The sequence below is a fragment of the Cydia strobilella genome, chromosome Z (assembly GCF_947568885.1).
Source record: "Cydia strobilella chromosome Z, ilCydStro3.1, whole genome shotgun sequence".
NCBI classification, from domain to species: domain Eukaryota; kingdom Metazoa; phylum Arthropoda; class Insecta; order Lepidoptera; family Tortricidae; genus Cydia; species Cydia strobilella.
In genome coordinates this window covers 37,795,528-37,818,202 of record NC_086068.1, presented here as the reverse complement: position 1 = coordinate 37,818,202, position 22,675 = coordinate 37,795,528, and the positions used below count along the sequence as shown (strand labels likewise).

Sequence of the window (22,675 nt, the reverse complement as noted above, 5' to 3'; positions counted from 1 at the left end):
TGGGATACCCTCCTACAAATTAGGAGGGAATTAAATCTTCTCGGGTCCGTGGTGTAGGGTTGGAGCCGGCGTAGTTTTTATCGCGTATATATATCTTTACTTGAAAATAATTGTAGTGTATAACTAGCCTTATGAACCGATTTTGCATGTACAACCAGCCTTAAAGTTTGTAGTCTATGATTGTTCATTATTTTAGTATGTGGGTATTTTTGCACTTTGTAATTTTTTCCTCAGTCACCCGTTGACCACGAACGCTGTAAAGAGTTCGAAACGTCGGGATGTATTATAAATTCAATATACGCGATATAATCCGTTTTCATAGTTTTGTTTGTTTTTATTTTATTTTTATCACTAACATAGATTTATAAGTTTTGCTGTGCCTTGTACTAACAATAATATTGATTTTTTATTCGAAATAAAAATATTGAATTGAATTGAATTGAAAAACAAAAATAATTAACAGACATGGGAGTGGCTGCCGCATTCCTAGATTATTTTTCGAATATGGCTTGTGATATTACTAGAGAAATCAAATCATCTGCAATGCAAGCTCCATGCCTCCTTGTAGAAATATGACAGTACTTTTGAATTCAGCTATGTGAACCCACGTATATATAAAACATTTAAGTCTCTAAGCAATAAAAATACAGAAGATCTATGGGGCATGTCAATGAAATCTATATGCCATATTATTGAAATAATCACACCTTCTTTATGTATTATTTCAATTCTTGTATTGACAAGAGCGTATTTCCTAATCCTTCCTAATGCCTTTATTTAAGTCTGGAGAAAAAACTAACCCAGAAAATTTTCAAGAGTCATATATACACGTGTGATACATCATACGAAAGGTTATTAAATATATTATGATTCGTTAATACATTATTTATAAAAACAATGTATATTTTAAGAGTTACGAACAAAGAAAAAACACTTTTTATGAAAAAAGTTCATGTATATATATTTTATAACTCAACTAAAAACGTTATAACAATGTTGCGTATAATATAAAAGAAACCAGTTATTCAACTATACGTCACAGCTTAAATTTTTAATTTCCGATAAAAACTGTGGAAGTTGTATCAAAAAAACTAAAGCGCGCCAACAATTCTACTGAAATTCGCTGACTGAAAATATTTGAAGACGATGTATTTTCAAAATGGCATAACTTCGTCAAATGAAGGAGTTTAAGAATAAGTAATACTTCATTTTATAGAGCATACTAACTATTTACTAAAGCAAACTAAATTTGGCGATATCGTAAGTTCTTTTTAAGAAAAGTTATCTTAGAAAAGAAAAGAATGTTAAATTCTTAAAAAAATTGCATCTACCAAAGATGCACAAAAACTATAAGTGATAGCACTATAGTGTGTATGAGATATTGATAGAAAATTTATTAGGGATCATTTCGTTCCTACACACTTTTTCTGTATCTTGAACGTTTTCCTTAAAAATTTAGAAAAACCGCGTTTCGGGCCCTTTGCGGTGTGGGGGGTGACGCAGAGGGGGGAGGGGTGGGGACGGTTGATGAAAAATAACTTTGGTCCATAACGTACATATCTCAATATTTCGTATAATAGCAGCCGTAATTTCAGCTAATTTCCCTGAATTATGTCTTTGGTATTTGTGTGTCTATCTGTGACCTCGTAGCGCCGAAACAGATGAACCGATTTTAATGTGTTTTTTTTTGTTTGATAGCTGGCTTCACTGCGGTGAATTTTAGGTATATTTCATTAAAATCCATCTAGCCGTTTTGAAAATATAATGCACGTCGTCAAACGAGTATGGTTATTTTTTTTTTTTTTTTTAAGGTTATACAAGTACTTATAGCTTGAATACCATCCAACTTGTACAAAAACACATAAAGCCTTTTTTGTTCCAAATTTAATGAGGATTAATTCTGTCCTTGACACTTTTTTGATATCTTTTATAGTTTTCGTGAGAATGTCAAAAAACCAACAACGGGGACACATTTCAAGGTGAATTTTAAAGAGTACACCTAGATGTATCGTGCCACACAGGTTTGAAAACTTTATTAATTTGTTTCATATTCCCATACATTGCTTACATAGAATAACTCAATTATTTGTAGCCCAGGTGCACAAAACTTCAATTTTAACCGACTTTCAAAGGAGGAGATTAGGTACGAAACGAAACCGTTGTTTTGGTTGTTTATCAAACAAATTCAATTTATAAATTATAATTCCACTCCAAAATATAGTTTTCATGTGTTTTATGTAATGTTCTTTTATTTAATACCCGATAATTAGGACTATTCTTTGCATAATATGAGCGCATTAAGGTAGAATTGTTGGCGCGCTTTAGTTTTTTTTGTAGAACTTCCACAGTTTTTGTCAGAAATGAAAAATTTAAGCTGTGACGTATAGTTGAATAACTGGTTTCTTTTATATTAGACGCAACATTGTTATAACGTTTTCAGTTGAGCTATAAAATATATATACACGAACTATTCTCAAAAAAAGTGTTTCTTCTTTGTTTGTAACTCTTAAAATATACATTGTTTTTATAAATAATGTATTAACGAATCATAATATATTTAATAACCTTTCGTCTGAAGTAGCACACGTGTATATATGACTCATGGTATAGTTATAATTTAGATTTTGCAAAGTTCGGCAGCGGTCACATGTATGACGTCATTATTTGTTACTCAGGCACTATAGAGATTGTCTCCCAGCAGTTTTATGATCCTTTTTATATTGCTGATAACATACTAGAAGCTTATGCGGATTATCCTGAAAATGACCAATTTCGATTATTTTTACTTTAATGCATTTGTACTAGCAAATACCTACATTTTGATGCATAATTTTCACATTTTTGGTCTGATTTTGATTATATTGATATTAGTGTATGGCTTGAGACATCAGCTTTAATTTTGTAGTACATTGCTTTAACGTCCGACTTTTGGTTTGGTTGAAAAATCCAAAAATTCGATTTTTTTTTCATCATTTTGATTTATTTTTAAATTTCTCTTAAACTGTTGTATATTTTGGTACATAACATATTAGTGAAATATATAATATTTTATTGGCTTTCGTTTAATATCCCACACGTGTATGTGCAATGCATAGTTTGGGTGCAAAATGCAATATTCGCAACAAGGCGGGAGTCGTTTTGATGACGTCATTCCGCTGAAGTAGATGGCCGGCGCCGCTGTCTCCCGGCAGTTTTGGAGACCCAGTACCATGCCCAGTAACATACTAAAAGTTGAAAGCGGTTTCCGGATCTGAACTATATTCCCATAAGGGCCATAAGGCAGTGCACTAGGAGCGTTTTTCGACTTTAAATACATGAGTGACCCGTTATTAATATATTTTTCAACACACTTGCTCAAAACGACGTTTTTATTCCACCGATTTTTGGCTCTTAATCCTAGATATTAAACACGCGTGTTTTTTCAGTATAATATAACACTCGTGCCTTTTCATTATATTATCCGAATGAGTTAAGAAGGTAACTGATTGCTAATAATATGCATGGAAACGGAGCCTTCTTTAATTGGTCGGGCTGGCGGGCACCGGCGCGCCCGAGCGCCTTCCGCGCCCGGCCGGCCCGCCCGCGGCCGGGGCGAGGGGCGGCCGGCAGTATGACAGATTTTAGACTTTTACTAACGGTTTTAACAATTAAAATTTAATTAATATGAAACTTTCTTTTTTTTCCTCGCAAGTGTGTTGAAAAACGTCGTATGAAACGCGTGTGCATTGGTTATTACACACATCGGCTTTCTTATTGCGCGCTCGCTTACAGCTCGCGCGCACAATATCGCCTCGTGTGTAGTAACCAACTTAGCACACTTGTATCACTATAATATGTCACACAGGTTTGAAAATGAAAACATGAGTCAACTAGATATTAAAGTTATGGAAAAATATGCCTTTGGCATGACAACACATTAGGCAAATTTGCATCAGATTAAGTCAACAGATTAAGTTACTATGCACAGGAAAAACTTATAACCTACTTTTTTTTCTCTATAGGTTACACCTAGAAGTTAGTATGAAAGTGCCATTATAGAATCCCTCGCGGACGAATTCGCGGGCATTTGTTAGTGAGGGTAAAATAAAACTAAACTAAAATGTCGACACTGCGCTAGCTTACTAACCTCCATTGCTCCAATTTCAGCGTCCACGTGGAGTATTCGGAATTTGCTGATTCCGTAGACTGCCGTGTTCGTGAAGTGGAGAGTGGTGCCGAACGAGATCGTCTGCTTCATGTTGGGCACCGGGTAGGGCTCCGGGATGTCGGCGCCAGGGATTCCAATCGGGTCCGGCTGTTTGAAGTGTTCTAAGATTTTTATAATTGTTTTGCTTATCCTTTCTTCACCCTCGGCTAGCATTTCCGATGTATTATCATCTGGTATGTCCGCATCTGAATAAAACACAAGTATTTAATGGAGTATTACTTAAGCATAAGTAATGCTTCCTTATTGAGTATACCTATACCTATGAGTTGTTTTCACTAGTTTAATGAGATAGTATCTACCCTACACACTCCAATTATGGACGACTAACCCACAATCTTAAATCCTGTAAAACGTAGGTTTTATATGTACATTTTAGTTTAGGGTCCCTTTTTATAGTTTTTCGTAAATATGAAACTATCCTATGTCCTTTCCCGGGGCTCAAACTATCTTTATACCAAATTTTAACTAAATCGGTTCAGTGGTTTAATCGTGAAGAGGTAACAGACAGACAGACAGACTTTCTCATTTATAATATTAGTATGGATTTTAAACGATTTATATCATGAAATAAAACTATGAAAACGGATTATATCGCGTATATTGAATTTATAATACATCCCGACGTTTCGAACTCTTTACAGCGTTCGTGGTCAACGGGTGACTGAGGAAAAATTACAAAATGCAAAAATACCCACATACTAAAATAATGAACAATCATAGACTACAAACTTTAAGGCTGGTTGTACATGCAAAATCGGTTCATAAGGCTAGTTATACACTATAATTATTTTTCAAGTAAAGATATATATATATACGCGATAAAAATAAACATGATTAACATTTGGCTTGTGCCTAGCCTTATTTTTATTAGGTACATATGCAAACAAACTATGAATTTAAGGTGCAGTAGGTTCAGAAAACGGAGTTATTAAAAAGTCGTAGCTCTTTTTTGGATCACAATACGGCTGCCATCAATCTTGAGGCTTTTCTCGAGGGACTGTGTCGATTCAAATCTTGAGTTTTTGAATTTCGCTCGATAGAAAAAAAATCACGAACATAGGTCTAAAATGCTCTTTAAAAATTGGTAACAAATTATTCACATAAGTTAAAAATATGAAAATTGCTACTAAAAATCGGCTGTATTATGTTTGAGGGAACGTATTGATTACTTTTTATTTTATTCAAATGTACAAAAATTTTAAATTAAAAAATATGATCTCGCTTACGCTTACGTTCAGTGAGAGTGAGAGAAGAACACGAACTTACTGGGACTTAAGTCAGTCAGCCAGTTTACTTAATTTTAATAACACAACAACGGTAACCTAGTTTCATACGCATTACGCAGTGTGTTCTCAAAGTTAGCAAAGTCTCAATATCACGATTATTGACATGTTATCAGCATGTTGTTTTTCAGAACATAAGTTTTAAAAATGTACCTTGAGCGAGGTCGCAGCGGCAGCAGCAACAGACTACTGCGATGAGCAGCGCGCGTGCCCACATCCTCGCTTCCCGTCTAACCCTCTACTACTAGTATAGTACTACTCGCCACTCGCCATCCGGGAGGGGTGAGGGGTCACAGTCACAGTTTATCTGTCTGCCGCGTCACAATCAATTCGCCTTAGTTTGTTATCGTAGGGACTCAGTACTAATGATGTCTCGTGGTTATTTTGATATGCATTAGTTAATGCATTTCAGACAATAAGATTATCTTTAAAATGTTCACGCGGCGCTTTGTTTTTCGTTTACTTAATTCCTAGTTATTGACGGTGGATTAGCATAACACAACAATAATGCCAATAGATATTAAGTGAAATGCTTACCTACGGCAACAATAAAGTAATATTTTAAAGTACCTCTGTATAAATGTATATTATATACAGTGTGGAAAAAAATATGGGCCCTAGAGGGAAAGTAACTTAAAACCTTAAGTTAGCTCATTTTACTTAAAGGAAACATTCTTTTTTTTTAAGAAACAAAACTGCATTCATTTTTTTTTAATTCGCTTTTCTCGCCCGGGAATCGAACCCACTAAAAATTCCAAAAAATAAACATCCTCTATTTTATTCTTCTAGTCGATACAGAACTTTTCTCCAAGAAACATTAGGTCTTACACGTCTGTCGTACAAAATATCCATAAGATCGAATAATTAGTACTCAATAATATTTTTAGACAGGCAAAATTGAACTTTTTTTTGTAACATCTGTGAATGCGGGTTTGTTTCTTTAAAAAAATAAAAGAATGTTTCTTGAAGTAAAATGAAAGTGTTCTACATGTTTCTTGTAGATAATTTTGTTATTTATTTATGTGTTAGATTTTTTTTGCTATGGGTCATACTTTACGAGTTATTTACGAAAAACTAAAAAAAAATTGCCTTATAATTAATTATAATTAACTTTCCATACATCTTTTTTGTAGAAAATGTTGTGGAGATTATTTACGTTTAATAACATTTTTTTTGCGTTTGGCCACTTACTTAAAATCAATTCTATGGTCCGGTTTATATATTTTCGTAAATAACTCGTAAACAGTGACAGTGACGTAAACTTTCCCGCTTTAATATCTTTGTAAATATCGATCCTAGCACCTTTGCCTACAGCTATGCCAAAATTCGCTTATACACGAATTATTTCCCCTATTTGGCTGTTTTTGGTCTTCGTTTGGTGTACTATAGTAGTAGGTTAGGGTAAGGGTAGATAAATAAACTACAATAATCAGAAAGCAATATATGTATGTAACTCAGTAAGGTTTTCTAAGGTAGATACTTAACTAAAAATTGAAAAAATCATCTTCACCAAAAGATTCTGTCACAGAGGGTACATCTTTTAGAGATGACAATTTAAACCCTTTTTGCTGAATTTCATCCACTTTCGGTAATTCCGCTTTAATTGTTTCTTCCACATTGATTTTATCTAGTTCTTGTTGCACTTTTCCCTTTATGAGACCTTCTGAAGCATCCATAATCTGATAACGTAATAGATTGGGCAATATGTTGACCGACAGTTCAATGAGGTAGTCCAAAGTGCCTGCTCCATCACAACGAACTTGTATATTACCCAATTCTAAATCTAAGTCTCTAAATTCGGGAGTAAGTGTTACGTCTAGTGGCTGGGCCAGAACAATTCTCGCGTTCAGAAATTCAACTGAAAATGAGGCAGCCCCGGAACGCTTCACCAGGCCTCTGATGGCTGAAAAGTCCCATTGTAAAGTGCCCAACATTCTCTGTGTGCCTATTTCAAAGTCGGCTATGGCCGTATTATTTTCCATTTTCAACGTTATATTGCCGACACGGTGAAAAGACGATATTCCTGTAATCCATATGTCACTCAAGGTAACAGTGAATATGCTGACTGTAGTATTATAATCCTTAACTTTATATGGATCCATGCCCTTATCCTGTACGATCTTTCGGGCGCCTGCGATCACCATATCTAACGGCGATACGGAATTAGGAAACTGAACATCTCCGGCTACTTGCTCCAGTTTTTCGTTAATTCCATTTCTGGCTTTGGTATAGGCTTCCTTGAGGACGAATGGTTTGATCGAGTCAAATAATAGCGTACCAGCTGAATTTATGACACTTTGAAGCATGCTGGCGAATGTGCCAAGGTTTTCAAAGTTGGCAACCATTGAGCTGAAGGACATGTCCATGGCGATGTCCTGAGCCCTGAGCTTTCCGTCTCGCTCTACCCCGAGATTGGCTTTGGCGGTGATATGGAGGCCACTGACGTGCACTGTGAACGGCCCGTTGTTTCTGTTTAACCACGTCGATAACGTGTAGTTCCCTTTGGCTTGCAGATTGTCTATCAATAAGGCAGCAGTCACCTGAAAACGTAACGGATTACGGTTATTTTTGTTCATTAGACCAAGATAAGTCTGCAACGATTTTGATATCACCGCAGTGCAAGTGTTATTTATACGTCATATTTCATAGAAGGTTGAGGTTTAAAATAACACTTGCACTGCGTGTGATATCAAAACCGTCGCACACTTATCTTGGTCTAACTTTAACTAGTTCTGACTAAGAAATTACGTCAGCTCTTTACCCTCGACCCATCCCTTTAACCTTTCCACCCTTATGTTCCATTTTCCTGATCTATTTGCAGAGGTATACTATCGACCTTAGTTCTTTCTTCCGTTGCTGTCAGATTTCTAGTTTCAGTCAATTTACAATTTTAATAAAAAAAATTGACACTTGATGGCATTATAAAATTCAATGTTGCGTTTTTTCTTTTTATTATGTCTCAGCGGTCAGAATCTCAGCGTTCTTACGCAATAAAAGATTTTTTTAAAGCCAGCGATTCGTTAGTTATTGCCGCCGCGACCGACAATTTTGTTCACATTACAATATTCGTAGTGTAAGTAATGGGCCGACTGTTAATTTGATTCGGTCCCACGACCAAAGTTTTCGACATTTCGACCAAAACTTATTCGGCCCAGAATATCCCAAGATCAGGCCCCAGCCGATATACTTGGACACCGGAAAACATAATGAGTGTGCAGCGGAGTTTGGACGAAAATCCGACCCCTATTTTTATGGTTCTGTACCTCAAAAGGATCACCTAGAAGACCTGTCTGCCTGTCTGTCCGTCTGTCACAGCCTATTTTCTCCGAAACTACTGGACCAATTAAGTTGAAATTTGGTATACATATGTAAGTTTAAACCAATGAATTTTAAACATGGGGGCCACTTTTGGGAGGGGGGGGGGGTAAATGAGAAAATCAGCACCATTTCGCCGGCTATGCCGCAGCGTGTAGTGCTAAACAACGCGAGGCTCCGCTTCGAAGAATGCGTACGTGTTCACGAAGGTCATTCAGAGGTTATAATTTTTAAGTAACTAAATCCGCATTTGTGCTCTTTTCTAATAGATGTAAATACTTTTTCTACCTTAAGCCGTTGTTTTTTGTTTCATATTAGAAACATAAATCTGCCACAGCCTGTATTTAATTTATTATTATTTTTGTGTCATCACATTTTTATTCAAAAAGATAGATTTCCAATTTCACTCTATTTCACGTGTTGAGTTCATAAAGTTAGAATGTAATCTAAAAAACTGTTAATTCATAAATAAATCTGTTTTAAATATTTATTTATTTTATTTCTGTAATATTATTGTGTTATGTTTGTAGAATGTCCTGTAATATTTATTTATTTTTAATTAATAAAATAAATAAATATTACAGGACATTCTTGCACAGATTGACTAATAGCCTAAGATGCGGTATATTATATATGGTCGACCTTCACCGATACGTCTGACGGATGAAACTTATATTTTATGAAAGTAAATATGTTCCTGAACATAAATAAATAGGGTTGCCTAAAGAAATATGGTCAACGCTATTTTTAATTAATTTTGGAAAAATGATAGTGTGGGATGTCGTTGGATAGGTCTTTCAAAATAAATAGGGGTCTTTAAACAACAGTTTTTGATAAAGTAAATCATTTCGGAACTAATTATTTGTAAAAAAAAGGGTTTTTCCTTCTAACTTTTGACCATCAGTCCAAAAAATATGAAAAAAAATCATGAAAAATAGTGCTTAATAAACACATTCGATAAAAGTTAAAACAATCGTGATCAGCTAGCCGTTTTTGAGTTATCGCTCAGTCTAGTCTAAGCATTTTCGCAGGCAACTCTATACTGTATTGGCAATAAAAATACCATCATTTTGATATATAATTCAAGCGTCAGACAGATGAGTGCAATTATCGATATAAACTCACCGCGGAATAACTTAATTTTAATTCTTTAAAAAAAGGGAACCCCCCTTAAAAAAACCAACCCACTGAAAAGCACAAAATAATTTTTATATAGTTACCCCACCCCTATCATTGTCCAGTCCCTATCCCGTCGTAAAGCAAATTTCTGCCAAAAAGTAATTAATACCCAATAATAAGCAAATTAATAACCATCCGGGTAATGACTTAGTTTTTGAAGGCGGTGCCAAACCAAAAAAATACATATATTTAGTTCTTGCACTACTACTTCTCGTATTTTATTTCTATTTGGCAAAAAAAAAATGTTTTTGTTGGTTTGGCACCGCCTTCAAAAACTAAGTCATTACCCGGATCAGCGGCGGTTGGTGACTTTACATTATGGGAGTTAACTCACAGTAAAAAGACTACAACTACACACACTATTAACCGTCATTGAAGTCTAGGTTAACCCGGTTATAGATTTTCGGTATTACAAATATCTTGACGACCGATAGACGCCATCTGCAAGTAATTTTTTAAATGGATTCGAGGTTGTGAATGTTTTTATTTTATTTTATGGAAAGATGTGCTAAATTGTTAACACACAATCGGTTTCGGTCAAAACAAACTCACCGCAAAGCCGCACCGCAAACACAAGACAAAATACCACACACCCTCACACGAAACACGAAAAACAAAATACCTAGTGTAGCGTTCGCTACATATTTTATTTTTTTGCCATCTATCGGTGGTTTTTGGAACTTCTTCCATATCAACGTAGGTTGCGTATTTCTTCGGGTTTTTGTTGTTGATTGTTATGCGAGGGTTAGTGGGTTATCATTAGCGCGGAATTCTCTTAGATGGCGCTCTAAAAAAACATATGGAACCTTTTTTTTGGACTGAGATATTTTCGATGTTGGCAGGTTACAATTGCGTTCAATTTTGAATTTCAATTCTGATTCGGAAAGAAGAAATTTGTTTTCTTCGGAGGACGTCAGATGGATTTTGAGAGTGACGTGGAAAGATCTGTTTGTGGTCCGCGAATATTTTTTCAATTTTTTTCCTTGTTTCCGTCAAGTAAACCTTTAATCGAGAGGCACGTTTTCTTCGGAAGTGGCCAATAATAACTTGGAGAGCGCTTTTCTTCCCGTCGTTCCGCGGCCTTGTTGGCCGTAGTTGCCTGCACCAGGACCTTTTTAAGGCCACCGTCGAGCAGTGCTCCGGTGGTACGTGGTGGCCGTATCAACGACAAGGCACAGCCGCCGACGGGCAGTCGGCAGTGGATGGTCGTCGACCGGCGGTCAGGTATCAGACCCACGGAGGACACGAGCCCGCATACTGCGTGGTTCGATAGGTCACGGTACAGCGTTGGTTGGCCGAACGTTTTCTTTGGAAAGGAACTAGCAGACCCACGAAGGACACGAGCCCGCATACTGCGTGGTTCGATAGGACACGGTACAGCGTTGGTTGGCCGAACGTTTTCTTTGTAAAGGAACTAGCAAATTGTCATCGTCTACGGAGCTTGAATAATTTTTAACGTTATGGGATCGGTTCCCGTTAAAAACCCAATAATTGTTCATTGTAATTTTTCAGTGCCATATTTCTTTTAATTCTGTAAAGCCGCTGTTATCCGTATTCCGCATTTCTTTACGGCATTTTCAAAATTCTAATTGCCCCTAATTGTCAGGCGAAACTAATATTCGGCATTAAATTTAGGTACCTATCACCCGTTGAAACAGCCATTATCGTCCATAATCTCCATCTCATTAATCCATTTCTTTCCTTCTACAGCTAAATTTATACGCCGATATCTTTCGCACGTACACCAGTTCACGCCAGTGCGGAAAGCGGACCGTCAGAAAAATAATTTGTTTTGGTTATAATAATTTTTTAAATTCCATGTGTAGATTTTTTAGTGGTGTTCGGAAGTTCTTAACAAATTATACGTGTTGTGCAGAAGTATTGGTTTTACTCCACTAGTTACTTTTATCACATCCACACATATATATAAGTTTTTGTTTTCCTTCAAGGTCGTCCTTTTGTATTTAACTTGACTTTAACGATTTTGTACTTTTATCACATTCTCACGTTAAATTCATTCATTTTTAAACACCTCACAACAAACAAATTGTGTGCACTCACTGTTTAAACTGTTGTTTAATCTATTAAAATGAAAAAAAAGCCAAAATTGCATTTACGCGTGTACTTTAAAATTGAATAAGGTTATCTCGATTTTCTGTCAATGGCTGATAAGACCGTTTTTCTTAAGAACACCTAAAATAATAATTTTAAAATGAATCTCAGTCTCCAGTTTGCTGTTCATTCAAACTGAGAAAATCCAAATTTCTGAGTCAATATACGACCGCTGTGTTATATGCCATTAAAAATTTAACATTAATAACCCCACGTCACGATGCATTGTTATAAATTAAATTAATAATTATTAAATTTAATTTATAACAATGTCACGAACTGTCACGTCAAGCGGTTGACAAAAAATTTCTTGCGTTAATTTTAAGATTTCAGTGTTCGAAAAGATTTCAAAATCTCCTGAAAAGCCGTCGATTAATTGTATCCACGTATGAGTAGCGACGAGTGGCGTTACGAGTGATCTAAGCGAGGACGGCTTCAAGCCCGGGACCGGGACGCAGCAGCAGCGTAGCAAACGTTGCTTCGTGCAGCGTAATAATAGGTCCGTTCAGGTTCCGTGCACCGGGCGCGGGCGGCGCCGGCCGTGGCGGCAAGAGCGTGGCAGCGGAGAGCCGGCCGCGATCCTGCGTTGCTACCTGGAGCCTCTAGTTATCTGCCACTGCCATTGATTTCGCTACTCCGAAGCAAACTCAGTTACCGCTCAAGTACCTACTTACTTGATGGAAAAATAAAACCTAAATAAATAAAATTATCCTGAATAATGAATATGAAAGAAATGTGCCATGTGTCGAATTTTTGGTGAAATGTTGTTGTGTTTTTGTGACCTACCTATCTTATAATTCACCGCTAACCGTTCACCGTTATTTGTATGTAAATTTTTAAGTTTAGAATTAAGTAGTTTTTATTTTATATCCCGAGATTTTAAATGTCTTCACAACCATGCATTAAGGCGTCGGATTTGCTGTATTGCCCCATTTGTGTTGATAACAAACAATACAAAGGACAGCGGGGGCTTGCCATCCATACGGGTCGCCGACATGGCACCCGTATGGTTGTCGACACCCCGCTGCCCAGCGCGTCTCAACCCGTACCGTCAGACTTTGCTAGGGGCCCTACAGCAGCAGTATCAACGTCACCTACAGATGCAACATCTCTCGCCAATAAATTAGGGCTTTTGAAGACCAACAACCCAGTCATAAAAAGGATACCTCGTGGTGCACGCATTACTGTTGCACGAAGCCTCACCGAGTGCGTAGCTAAGGTTGTTGCTGAAAATTCATTTGGAGCGTCTACTCACGTTTCCTTACAAAGTTTTGCATGCAGATAGATCCAAGAAATCGTCACACACCTCTCAAATAAAAAGTAATACGTTTTCTATTTCCGATTCGCCTATCATCTCGCAAGGTCGTAACATTAACACTCGCACTCCTGCGAGTTCACTAGCCTTTAAAGTTAGGTACATCGAAAATAAACTTTCGGACGGAGACGTGGGGGGAGCTGCCCGGCTTCTTTTCTCGTGCGACGACTTAGCTACGCACTCTCCCGAGACTTACGCCGCCCTGAGGGAAAATTTAATGATAAACTGACGCATCTCTTCAAGCCCAAGCAGCTGGGATTTGGTGTATAAGGGGGATGTGAGGCGGCAGTTCACGCTGCACGCACGTTTTTAAGTAGTCCGGATTTCGAAATTTTTGTAAAATTAGATGTAAAAAACGCTTTTAATTCGGTCGATCGCGGTGCATTGCTGGCAGCGGTAAAAAAAGAACTGCCAGACATCTACAAATACATTTGGCAATGTTACGGAGCACCGACAAAATTGCTATTTGGAGATAACATCATTTCATCGTGCATGGGCTGCCAACAAGGGGACCCGCTTGGGCCAGCCATTTTTAGTCTAGTCATCCACCCCATCATATCAAGTTTTATTCAAAATTCAACATATGGTATCTAGACGACGGATCTCTTGGAGGAGACGCTGTAACGGTTTTAGAAGATATATTATTTATTATAGAAAAGTTTACAGAAATCGGACTCTCACTAAATTATACCAAATGTGAAATATTTTTCCCTGAACACCTTCCTTCTGACAAGAAAGCTGACATTTTGAAAAATTTTAACGAAGTTTTACCAAATATTTCAATTCAATCAAAATCAGATCCCACTCTTTTAGGCTCACCAATCTTTGGCGAAGCTATTGCACCTGTTATTAACTGTAAGCTAAATTTATTTCACACTACATCAGAGTTACTTTTCAAAATAAACCCGCATATGGCTCTCTTCATCATCCGTTTCTGTCTATTTACCCCAAAATTCATGTATGTGCTACGTAGCTGCCTAGTTTGGAAATTTCCCTCAAGTCTTTCATCCATTGACTCCTCTCTTCAGACAACGCTATCAAAAATTTAAAATATACAGTTTGATTCTAGATCATGGACCCAGGCGGTTCTCCCAATTAGGTTTGGGGGGCTCGGAGTTCGCACTTCGACCAGCTCGGCCTTACCTGCTTTTCTGTCTTCCGTGTACGGCTCGCTGTCTCTCATCGGTGTCATTCTAAACCTTCCACAGATACTCGATGATCAGGTAGCGAGCCTCAAGGAGGCCAGAGAAGTATGGTGCCAGTCGTGCCCGAGTGCGGACATCCCAGACGCCAAGCACATTCAACGGGCGTGGGACTCCCCTCGTCTAGAGGTAGTCCATGCCTCAGTTGTAGAAAATAGCCCAGACGACTTTGAACGCGCTCGCATTCTGGCGGTTTCGGCCCCCGAGTCGGGCCACTGGTTACAGGCTCTCCCTTCCAAGGCAATAGGCACGGTTCTGGACCCAAGTAGCTTAAGGATAGCAATAGGCTTGAGGCTTGGTTCCAGAATTTGTGTTTCCCACACGTGTGCCTGCGGCAAAGGTGTGGACCAGCTGGGCCATCATGGCCTCTCTTGCGCATAAAGCGCCGGCCGCATGTATCGCCATGGCACTATCAACGATATGGTCCGTCGCGCGCTTGCCACCGTCTCTGTGCCTGCAGTTTTAGAACCAGTGGGCATGGCTAGAGACGACGGCAAGCGTCCCGACGGAGCCACGTTGGTGCCGTGGAAATTAGGAAGAGCCCTGGTGTGGGACGCGACGTGCGTTGACACCCTTGCACAGTCCCATATCGGGGCGACCTGCATCCAGGCTGGCGCTGCGGCTGACCAGGCCCAGATTCTCAAGCGCCGCAAATACTCGACCTTAATAGTTAACGACTATGAGTTTGCGGCGCTCGCAATAGAGACTCTGGGTCCTTGGTCATCCGACATGAAGACATTTATGAGAGCTTTGTCGGCATGGCTGGTCGATTCCAGAGGGGACCTTAGGGCCGGTGCGTACCTCCCTCAGCGTATCGCCCTAGCGGTACAGAGAGGTAACGCTGCCGGCGTAATGGGGTCCATGCCGCAGGCCGACTTGTTGGACGGGGCATTTTTTTTATGATTGGGTTTTAGGTTAGTTTAATTTTTATACTCTATGTTTAGGTAGTTATTTATTTAATTTTAAATTGTATTTCAATACTAAAAAATGTAGAAAATTTATAACAACATTAACAACTAATAAGGCATAGCATCCAATTTAGAGTATGGCACAGGCACTGGCTTGTTCTTACGAATTTTACCTTAATTTATTAATCAAAGGAGCTGAGTTTTGAATGATTCACGGTTAGTTTCACTAGACTTATATTGACCGGGATATAGTGCAAAGGGTGATCACGGTCTATATCCCGGTCAATATAAGTCTAGCAAAGGAGCTGAGGTAAACATGAGTTGGTAGAGGTTGATACGCAGATGCAGAGATCAGAGAGGAAAAATATACCTGATTGTGGCTGGTCCGTCTTCCTCGTGATATTTTACTTAACCAAAAAGTTATTGGTATTTTGCACACAAGTTACAAGAACCGAGTCGGGGTTAGGACCCACAACCATTGGTTTAAAAATCAAAATTTATACCTATATAATTTGTATATTTATAATAAATCTGTTTTCTTTTTGACGTTTCGTAGTATATGTATTACTTACTTTATGTTAATTGTCAAGTATTTTTTTAAATAATAGATAATTGTCACATGTTCGTTTTCATGATAGATCTACACCCACGCAACTGCATGTCATGTTCTTGCGGTTTATTTTTATGACGCCAAGATCGAAAGTTGACTATAACTCCATCTTGCGTCCAGTAGAGGAATCAAAATAGTATAGAAAAATAAAATTGCTCTATGCCGTAGAATCCCCTTTTGAATGTGATAAATCTATATATGGCGGCCATACCCATCGACAAAAAAGTTTACTTTTGAGATCATTTCATACATTTGACAACTAGAATCCTGACTAGAGCCGGGACACGTAGGCAAAGTGCGTACCAAAAGTACGTTTCTATGAAAATACCAGTTTTACGAGTACGACCGCCAATAGGCAATTTACGTGCTTACCGTGCTTAAGCGTCTTACAAATAAGGGTTATTTATGCAAATATCGACTTTTTATTAGTAGGGATCTGCCGTATCGTGACGTTTTGAGTCAAGGTCATTAATCAACTGACATATTAACAACGTAAAAATTACCTCCATTATTTTTTGATCCAACAGACACCCAGACGACTGTCAGTTAACAAAAAAATATTTTACTTATTAAAGTAAAGGTAAGAATGGCTGTACGAGGTGTTGGAAATTTTATATTTGTTATATTTCAATAAATAAAGTCCGTGCTTTTAAATACTCGACAAAACTAAAGGTCGTCCATTAAGAAATACCTGTTCCAAAAACTATTCCAGTAAAACGCCCCACCTCTAGTGTGGAAATGTTCATTAACTCTGTCAGCAAATTTACCTATTCGACAACACACGATTTCTTCCATTCAACTGAAGTTCAACACGAAACGTCACTTAACGCATGTCGAATACCGCTCCTGTTTACAAACAAGTGACAATATGGCGCGCGTACCTAATGCGCGCGCATTCGATGAAAGGGCGCAAGGTCAAACGGGCAGAAAATCTTCTGTTTCACGTGCGGAACTGTGGCGAAACTTCTCTTTCGCTCTTATTGATTTCCTATTGATTTTATGTACTAAATCTTTTTCATAGGAGCAATTCAAAGCGCTCCGCTTCGCGCGTTACCTATGATTCCTATACCTCATATAGACGCGCTGTGCCTACGGTTATCTTCGGCTTGCTTCGCCCTAAGCAGATTATGCCCATGGATTTGGCTAACGTAAAGAAAGCCTACTACGGCTACTTTAACTCCATATTAACTTACGGTATTGACCTTTGGGGCTGGGCTGCGAAACGTGAGCGAGTATTCAAACTCCAAAAAAGAGCATTGCGCATCATCGCTGGTATTAGTTGGCATCATCCTGCAAAGGACTTGTTCATAAAACACAACATACTAACCGTACCTAGTCTTTACATCTTGGAAATGGCTAAGTATGTTAGAAGTAATATTAACCACTTCCATACCAACGCTGATGAGCACGGCTCCATCACGCGACGGCGACATGACCTGAGCTTGCCACACACACGACTGGCTAAAACTAAAAAATGCCTTAACTTTATAATAAGATCCCTCCGGCAATAAAGCAGGCCCCGAGTTACGCTTCATTTGTACGTCAAATGAAAACAAAATTATTAGTCAAAGATGCATTGTACACCATTGACGAATTCTTTTTGTAAATAAGTATTTACGTTGTAATAGTAATAGTTGTTTAATGTATATTTAATATCTAATGTAATGTGTAATTGTAAACCGACGGACGTATAAAATTTAAAATTTTATGAATAAATAATTAAATGGAATTGAATTTAATTGAATATGAAATTATAGGACTAGGCCGAGTAGTATAGGCTGTTTATAAACTTATAATGAATAAAGGTAATTATTTAATTGGTATTGACTTTTTTACGATAGATCTTAAATAGTAATATATTAATAAAAAAAAAAAATCAAAATTCGTTTATTTTTTAACAAGGTTTATCCTGGGTGTCGAATCCTCCTTTTAAGTTTGACACTTGTGTTAGGAGGTATTCGCTCTTTCTTACAAAGGTGAGAAAAAATTAAAAAATAGGTTTCACATTATTATAAGTATTATAACTATAACTAAACATTACAAGAATTGATAGTTCTGTTTTTTTTTTCCTGTCGGTGTAGGTGCATTAAGCGTTCACGGTTGTAATTATAATATAATATATATACACATATACAATACACATACATATACACATACATACATATATACATTTTGATTTTACATAAGGTGTGTAACCTTACATTTCAAATAAAGAGGGTAAAGCTCTTAGTTAGGTGGAATAGTAAGTGTGTAAGAGTGTATGTGTGTATGGTCGCATGAGTCGTGCAAATCTCGGATCCGGTGCGATAAAGGTCAAGGTATCATTGTTTCGGTTTCTTCGTATGTTTTACTTTTTAACCATATCGTAGTCTTTATTTTACACTCGTTATATGATTTATTGTAAATACTAATAATTCTATTCGCTTTGTTGTAAAGATGAATAGATGTGGTATTAAATTGCCTTTTAGCAAAAGATTAATTAGGTACTATATTAGGTACTAATTTATGGGAGTGCACTGCACAAGCGCTCCTTAAGGCGGTTCCCTGAGCCAGAAGGCGAAAAATCTCCTTATATGATCATGTTTTTCTAAGAGGCGTTGATATTCGTAGACGTGGAAAAAATATATGTAGTTCTTGACTAAATTATCTTTAATATCATAGCTTCCGATACACGAATTATGACACTTCGCTTGACACAATTAATTCCCAAAGTAACCTCTTAACTCGGACTTTTAATCCAACTTTACTCGGTTATTTATTATGTGATACTATAAACAAAAAAAGAAGAAAAAACAATCTTAACTTAAATAGTAATTTCATAGCTTTCGAATTTTTGATATTGTAAGGTAACGTTTTTAAAATAAATAAAAATCGACAAAATTCGATCAAAATTGACGCTTGGCGCGCATGATCTTTCTCATTCTTTCTTGCGAAACAGCCTTAAGGCGGGCCGAGCCTGACCCGTATGGTTATTAATTTGCTTATTATTAGGTATTAATTACTTTTTGGCAGAAATTTGCTTTACTACGGGATAGGAACTGGACAAGGATAGGGGTGGGGTAATTATATAAAAAATATTTTGTGCTTTTCAGTGGGTTGGTTTTTAAAAAGGAAGTTTTTTTTTTTTTTTGTTTTTTTTTTTTTTTTACTTTTTAATAGTAACTTGTTTTATTTTTATTTATTTTTTGTTTTTTATCAATTAAATTTAATTTTTGACTTTTTAGTGATAGTTGTTTTTTTGTTTCAATTTTTTATCATCTTTTTTTAAATTTATTTATTTTATTTTACTGTTTAGTGATTTATTTTACATTTTTAGATTTTGGACTATATTAGTTTGTTTACAGTTAGGTTCTCCATTTAGTTTTGGGCTAGTAGGTACTAGAGTGTAGGCGATGGCCAACCGCTATAATTATTCGCGACGTAACTTTGACGTTTCGATGCTAAACGATTTGTAAATGTAGTTAGGTATACGTATTATGTTTCGTTCTATTGTAACTAAGATTTAGTTAACTTAGACACTCCCACTCCCAGTCCCACTCCCATTCCCAGTCCCAAGCTCCAGGTCCCAGGCTCAGTCCGACTCCGACTCCGACTCCGACTCCCACTCCCACTCTTACTACCACTATTTCATCTAAACACAAAATTTCATCTAAATCGGTTTCAGCAAATCAAAGACGATAGGTATACCGATAGCAGCGCCACCTACCGGGTCCAATTGGTTTTTCAAACCATCCCTGTATACTTAAACCTCCAGAATGTTACAAACTTTTCTGAAAACCGCATCAAAATCGGATCAGCCAACCGCGAGATAATCGCGAACAAACATACATATGTACACACAAACATACGGGTCAAACTGAAAACCTCCTTCTTTTAAGGCGGTTTAAAAAAAGTTGATCGATCCACCTGCAACATAGGCACACGACGACGAGACGACGACGACGAGACCAAAACAGTAGTTGCCTATGTTTCCCCAAACCTGAGTTCCACTAGGTACAGTCCGGGTTCAGCATCAGCTCTATCTTGGGTACTGCTCTCCCAAGTGCTCATCAAGGCGTGTCAGATGTCCAAAACAGAGTGTGCCTATGTTGCATCAAACCTGACTTCCACTAGGTACAGCCAGGGTTCAGCTTCAGTTCTATCTTGGGTACAGCTCTCCCAAGTATTCATCAAGACGTGTTGGATGACCAAAACAGCGTGTGCCTATGTTGCACCAAACCTGAGTTCCACATGGTACAGCCAGGGTTTAGCATCAGCTCTATCTTGGGTACTGCTCTCCCAAGTGCACATCAAGACGTGTCTGAAGACCAAAACAGCGTGTGCCTATGTTGCACCAAACCTGAGTTCCACTAGGTACAGCCAGGGTTCAGCATCAGCTCAGCTCTATGTATACTAAAACCTTCTCCAGAATATAACAAACATTTTTTGAAAACCGCATCAAAATCGGGTCAGCAAAACGCGAGATAATCGCGAACAAACATACATACATATTTACGTACATACATATATATATACATACAAACAACAAACAAACTGAGAACCTCCTTTACTTTTGAAGGCGGTTAAAAAGAGAGGAACCTAATTGATTCATGTTGTACAAGTTGTATACTTTCCATTGGAACTTATTTCGTTCGTCAGACAACTGCGAAATTTGAAGAAAACATTTTTTTGTTTCAAAAATTAATTAAAAAAAAAATAGTTTTGACCATATTTACTTAGGCAACCTTATTTATTTATGTTCAGGAACATATTATTTTCTTTCGTAAGATATAAGTTTCATACATCAGACGTATCGGTGAAGGTCGACCATATATAACGTATCTCCTACTATAAGTCCCACAGTAAGCTCAAGAAGGCTTGTGTACTCAGACAACGATATAACCTTAACGGGATTCAAACCCAGACCATTGGTTTCATAGGCAGGGTCTCTGTCACTACCCACTAGGCCAGATAGGTCGCCAAAAAAAATTGAACAAAACTAATTTGGGTAAGGTGAAGAGGGCAAAGTGCACCTGGGTAGGCGTCTATAGGATATATAGGCGTCTATAATATATATAGGGGACTATATATCTATATAGATTATATAGGTAGGCGCACTTAGTTCAGCAAGCAGACAAAGTATTCAGTTAAGGTAATTATACAATAAAACCTTGTAACATCAAGTCACTGTGGGAGCATATTCCAAGGTCGTAGTTTAAATTTGATAAGATTCGAATGAAGGAATATACTTTATAATACTGTAGGCACATAACTTACTAAAAATACTAATGTTAAATAGGTAAACCGACCTTATGCCAGGGGCAAGGGACCTGCAGGTAGGTATTTAGGTACAGAATGAACTGTAAGTATAATTACAGTAAAAAAATGTAATTTACGACCCATTTTGTTGTCACAGTGACAATAGTATGAGGTCTCTAGCGACTTACATATTGATTGTCACTGTGACAAAGTACGATGGGTCTGAAATAACATTTTTAGACTGTAAATAACATTTCGCACGTCGCATTTCAAATGTTTCAGATTGTAAAATGTGACATAAACAAAAAAAGACCGATCAGTGCAACGAAGGTACACTTTTTTGGTGGTGGTGTTGTAACTACTCTCTCTGTTCTTTTCTTAGAGTTCCATAGTCAACTAGGAACGTTTACCTATAGTTTCGCCATGTCTGTCTGTCTGTCCGTCCGAGGCTTTTGTACCTATCATTTATCTTATAAAAGTACGAAATCCTCCATTATATCTGGTTTGAAACGCACTTAACAGGGTTTTTCCTTATTTCATCATTACTTCACTAGTATTTTCTGAACTTTCATTTATTAACTAAATTCCCAATTCAAAAACAAAACAACTTCTTCTGGGTCTCGGTACAGGAGGAGGAGAAGGCTTCAGGTACTATTCGCTGTTATTATTATTATATTTAGCATATAGTCATTTCAGCAGAAAAATCAAATAAAACAATCCAGAATTTTGTCTTATACAGTTTCCTACGAAATTCTACTCATACCTTCATGTCTCCGATTTCTGCATTGATATGTACAATTCTAAAGTTGCTAATGCCATAGACAAGGGTGTTTTTGAAGTGCAACGTGGTTCCGAACGATATGGAGTGCGTCATATCAGGCACGGGGTAGGGGTCGGGCACGTCGGCGCCGGGCAGCCCCACCGGGTCCGGCTGCTGGTAGTGCTCCATCGTCGCTAGGATCACTTTGCTTAATTTTTGCTCGCTATGCTCCAGGCCAGCTGCCAGTAATTGCTCTTGACCGACTCCTTAAAATACGACAAAAAAAACGTTTATTCGTTGCGTATTCACGATGTTGAGGTACGTTTATCTAACTGGGTGTAATTAGGTGCACATAACTGTCATATTTAATTATACATAACATGCTTCTGCCAGATATATTGAAACCAGTGTAACGCACTTTGCGCGGCGGAGGAGGCGGCGGCGACAGCGGCCGCGAAGAGCACGAGCTGCGGTGGGCCCCACATCCCGGCGGCTCGGGCGCTACTGCTCAGCTCGCTCCCTTCGTACCACTATCGCAGGTCACAT

General features: G+C 37.7%; 2 protein-coding genes across 3 annotated transcripts in view; both read right to left on the bottom strand.

Annotated features, from left to right (window-relative positions):
* Positions 1-22,675, bottom strand: part of LOC134754875 (uncharacterized) — a 55,478-nt gene that overhangs the window by 9,561 nt on the left and 23,242 nt on the right. The window contains exons 1-2 of one of the 2 annotated variants that reach the window (XM_063691332.1): positions 5,644-5,736; positions 4,127-4,392 (exon numbers count right to left, since the gene is read on the bottom strand). In XM_063691332.1, the coding sequence (XP_063547402.1) occupies positions 4,127-4,392; positions 5,644-5,707 (330 nt within the window). In that variant the 5' untranslated portion in view covers positions 5,708-5,736. Of the gene's footprint in view, positions 1-4,126; positions 4,393-5,643; positions 5,737-22,675 lie in introns of those variants that run through there. The other variant, XM_063691333.1, reaches the window with a different exon arrangement.
* LOC134753817 (uncharacterized) lies at positions 6,960-22,641 on the bottom strand. The gene is made up of 3 exons (XM_063689760.1): positions 22,548-22,641; positions 22,133-22,395; positions 6,960-8,030 (listed from the first exon to the last, which is right to left on the bottom strand). The coding sequence occupies exons 1-3, from the start codon at positions 22,612-22,614 to the stop codon at positions 6,975-6,977; spliced, it is 1,386 nt and encodes a 461-aa protein (XP_063545830.1). The 5' UTR covers positions 22,615-22,641; the 3' UTR covers positions 6,960-6,974.